Below are 4,578 nucleotides of genomic sequence, written 5' to 3' on the forward strand. Positions count from 1 at the left end.
TGCCATGTGCAGAGGTAAAACTCTTACCCTGCTCCAACTCACCATGCCCCTGTTTATGCATCCAAGGATCGCATCAGCCCTCTTGGCCACAGCATCGCACTGAGAGTTCACGATGAGCTGGTTGTCCACAGTGACCCCAGCATTTGATAAAAGAGTGTCCTAGGCTGTTTGAATGCATTAAAACATTTTGTTTGCATTTACCAGCTCACCAAACATTACAGATCAATCATTATTCCTGCCCTGGCCGTCTCTTTTTGACCACTGTTGCAATCTTCAGATCGTCTACAAATTTTATCTGCAGTTATTTTCCATTTACTTCCAGATCATTGATGAAAATATTGAATAGCATTGGACGTAGAACGGATACCTACCAAACCTCACTAGAAACAGCCCTACTTACTGAGAATGGCCCATTGACAACTGCTTTCTTAGATCTGTCAGTTAGCCAGTTTTTAGTCTATTTAACACGTGCTCTATAAAATTTAAAATTGATGTCATTTAACAAGACCTGTTTTCCATAAACCATTTTCTTGACTGGCATTAATTCTATTCCTAAATTATTTTTAACTAATCCTGTACCATCTTCTCCCTTGTATCATAACCTTGTCATATCTTTTTTTCCCTTTATTTTGTAATAGTTTACTGTCCTGAATTTCCCTTCTTTTTGTTCTGGCTTGCTACTGCCTGATTGCTTTCTTCTCATTCCAAATCTCTGTGTGGTTAATCGATCGTTCATAATTCTAAGGTTCTTCAGTAGATGCTGTTTTATATCCTCCTCAACAGCTAATGGACTGGAAAGTATTTCATCATCTAGTGATATGAATACCTCATACCGCTTCTTTCCGAATGCAGAACAAAACTATTTCTTGAACACATAATTGCCCTATGCCTTTTCTAGGATTTCATTTGTTCTTAGTATGCTTAAAAACCTCCTTTTTGTGATCCTTAGCCATTCCAAGAACGGATTTTTCCCTGATTTCCTTAAGGTCCCTTATCAATTTTCATAGCTTCTAATATGTATTGCTTTCTATATATTTTCCTTCCCCCCCATTTCTAAAAAATTGTTTTTTTCACCTTTAATAAATAAATAAATTTGTAACTGAACCAGGTTTTGAGCCAAAGTTGTCCACCTTCTTGACTGTGGAATTGTGACATTTTAAAAATCTAATAAACTCTTCTTAAAGAACTCCCAATTTTCATTCCCGGTTTTCTGTCTAATATTTTCCTCCCAATTAGTTTTGCTGATAATTTGCCTCAGCTTTGGAGAAGAAGCCCTTTTGAAGCACTGTTTCTATACTCCAAGGAGAGACTGCTGAATTGGAATTAATTTGCAAACTGGATACAATTAATTTAGGCTTGAATAGAGGACTGGGAGTGGATAGGTCATTACACAAAGTAAAACTATCCCCACCCCCCCACCGTTCCTCAGATGTTCTTGTCAAATGCTGGAAATGGCCCACCTTGATTATCACTACAAAAGGTCCCCCCGCCCCGCTCTCCTGCTGGTAATAGCTCACCATACCTGATCACTCTTGTTACAGTGTGTATGGTAACACCCATTGTTTCATGTTCTCTGTGTATATAAATCTCCCCACTGTATTTTCCACTGAATGCATCCGATGAAGTGAGCTGTAGCTCACGAAAGCTTATGCTCAAATAAATTTGTTAGTCTCTAAGGTGCCACAAGTACTCCTTTTCTTTTGTGAATACAGACTAACACAGCTGTTATTCTGAAACGTGTTTCTATAGATCTTAATGGTAGCGAAATGTTCTCTGTTAGTCCATTTTAATGGAATCAGTTCCATTCTTTATTTTTTTTCTCTCCTCTATCACATGCCCCCTTCTTTGTCTCTTCTCTAAACGAAATAGTCCCAGAATGTTCATTCTGTCTACCTATGGCAGCTTCCCCCGTTCTTATAGACTCCCTTGGAAACCCCCATTATATCTACTGTGTCCTTTATAGAGACTGAGTGACCAACACTCAGTGCATGTCCTACAGCAGGGTTTTCCCCACCCTATTCCATAAGCATGTGAACATCATCTTCTTTTGGCTACGACTGCAAATGAGGAGGTGTTTCCACAGAGCTCAGGTCTCTTTTCCCTGAGATGTGTCCTAGCTCAAACGTTTCCCCGGACACAACTCTTAGCAAAGCTTTGGTTCCTTCCACTCTCAGATTTTGCATGAGTGGTTGAATGGCAAACTCAGTACAACATGGGTTTTCTAGTCTGCCATTCACTGAATTAAGCAACAATGAGGGATAACAAGTATCCACGCTTATGTTTCCTGTTGGTGCCTATTAAAGTTTCCCACACCACGATGTGTAGGAATTATTGACACATGGAGCACCATAAAACAGGGAACCAGCATTAGCAGGGTCAGTGGTTCATAATTATTTTCTCTGAATAAATGGCAATGTCATTTTACTGTGTGCGAAGAGCGAAAAATCTGCTTCACCATGAAAACAGCTCCCAGGGCTAACATTGTCTCTCCCTCCAGGTATTTCTACTGTGATTATCATCCTGGATTCTGGGGGCATAAATTAAGTGAGGGAAACATATGGTACATACAGGAGACACCATTCTGCCTCAGAGTTGGACAATTTCTCCCATACTCCATGTCAGATGCCAACACAACCGACTTCACCAACCCCTCCACCTTCATCCTGCTGGGCATTCCTGGCCTGGAGGCGGCCCATGTCTGGATCTCCATCCCGTTCTGCACCATGTACGTCATAGCCGTCTTGGGGAACTTCAGCATTCTCTTCATTGTGAAGATGGAGCAGAGCCTCCATGAGCCCATGTACTATTTCCTCTGCATGCTGGCTGTCACCGACCTGGTCCTGTCCACGTCCACCTTGCCCAAAATATTGAGGATCTTCTGGTTCAATTCCAGAGAGATCGATTTCAGTGCCTGCCTCACCCTGATGTACTTCATTCACTGTTTCGTAGTAACGGAGTCTGGGATCTTTATGGCCATGGCTTTGGATCGTTATGTGGCCATCTGTGATCCCTTGAGACATTCCACCATCCTGACAAACCCCCTGGTGGCCAAGATCGGGCTGGGCGTGGCACTGCGTGGTGGCATGCTCGTGGTCCCCTTTATTCTAGTGGCAAGGCGGTGGCCATATTGCAGAACCAACATCATACCCCACTCATACTGCGAGCACATGGCCGTGGTTAAACTGGCCTGCACTGAAATCCATGTCAGTAATTACTACAGCCTCTCTGTGGTATTCTGTGTATTTGGTCTGGATATGATTTTTATTGCTCTGTCCTATACCCAGATCCTCAAGGCCATCTTTCATCTCCCCACAAAGGATGCCCGTCTCAAGACTTCTGGGACCTGCGGCTCCCATCTCTGTGCCATCTTAGCCTTCTACATCCCATGTCTCTTCTCTGCCCTCACGTACCGCTTTGGAAAGAATATGGCCCTGCATTTCCATGTTCTCACTGCCAGCATTTACCTTCTGGTGCCCCCCATGCTAAACCCCATAATCTATGGGGTGAGGACCAAACAGATCTGGGACAGGCTGATCCAGCTCTTTACTCATAAATGGACCTAAAGTTTTCTCCTGGTGCTCTGACTCTCAGACCGAGCTCCGTGCAGAGCTGGCTGGTGACAAGGTGCTGGGCCCTCTTCCCTGAATCACTGACTGGATACTCAAAGAGACATTAAAGCCTTTCCTGGCCTTACTGTGCAGTTTCAGAGTGACAAACTAGGGAATGTGTTTGTGTAGAACACATTAACTCTTAGGGCTTCCACCTCCCTTATTGCAGGTAACTAGACCCCTGACACCCTGCCCCTTGCCCGTCCTCTTCCCACATAGCACAACCTCCTTCTCCCCCTATTCTCTACCTACTCCACCAGGACCTTGCCCCTATTACTTAGCTACAAATTTCCGAGGCAAGAGACCATTCTGTGGATTACTTGTTTTGATTTCAGTTCCCTTTTTTTCCCTCCTGGGGGCCTGTAGCTGGCAGGGTCCCAGCAATGGGGATGTGCTGGGAGCTCTTTGCCCTTAGTCAGGCCTCAGAGGCAGGGCAAGGAAAGATCTGCTTTGAAGCTACGAGGACAACAGCAGAGAGAGGCAGAAGGATAAGCCCCTGCGTCAGCTGGGAAGGCGGGATGCTGGGCGGAGGCTGGGGTGAGTTCGGTCGCTGACAGGGAGGGAGATGAACAGCACACCTGCCATTAGCCGGCTATTCACACACGTACATGGCACCTTATCTGGAACGACAGGGCACCCATTGCCCAGGGGCTGAAGCTGGACAGGGAAGCTGAGTCTAACGTACACTCTGCATGATGCTTTTGATCACTACGTCCAGAAGCTCTTTAGCTAGGCTGCTAGGCAGCATTATCCCCATGTCATGGATGGACTGAGCCCCAAAGAGGTAAAGTGATTTGCCCAAGGCCACACAATAAGTCGGTGGCAGAGCTGAGAATAAGAACTGGGAGTCATGACCCCCCCAGCATCATTGTTCTGGCTATGAACTGGCATTGCTCCTCTGGTACCAGAACATCACCAATAACCATAACTTCAGACACAAAGGCGAGACATGTACACGAACAGGAGAATC

The 4,578-nt window shown here is 45.0% G+C and overlaps 1 protein-coding gene across 1 annotated transcript; it reads left to right on the plus strand.

Annotated features, from left to right (window-relative positions):
• Positions 1–2,615: 2,615 nt before the first annotated feature.
• On the plus strand, positions 2,616–3,563 carry LOC144277970 (olfactory receptor 52R1-like). The gene has a single exon (XM_077839027.1). The coding sequence runs from the start codon at positions 2,616–2,618 to the stop codon at positions 3,561–3,563; it is 948 nt and encodes a 315-aa protein (XP_077695153.1).
• Positions 3,564–4,578: the final 1,015 nt, after the last annotated feature.

The sequence above is a fragment of the Eretmochelys imbricata genome, chromosome 1 (assembly GCF_965152235.1).
Source record: "Eretmochelys imbricata isolate rEreImb1 chromosome 1, rEreImb1.hap1, whole genome shotgun sequence".
In the NCBI taxonomy this organism is placed as follows: domain Eukaryota; kingdom Metazoa; phylum Chordata; order Testudines; family Cheloniidae; genus Eretmochelys; species Eretmochelys imbricata.

Excerpts from the sequence above, each read along its gene's own strand:
- LOC144277970 (XM_077839027.1), top strand. The coding sequence starts at position 2,616 with ATGTCAGATGCCAACACAACCGACTTCACCAACCCCTCCACCTTCATC.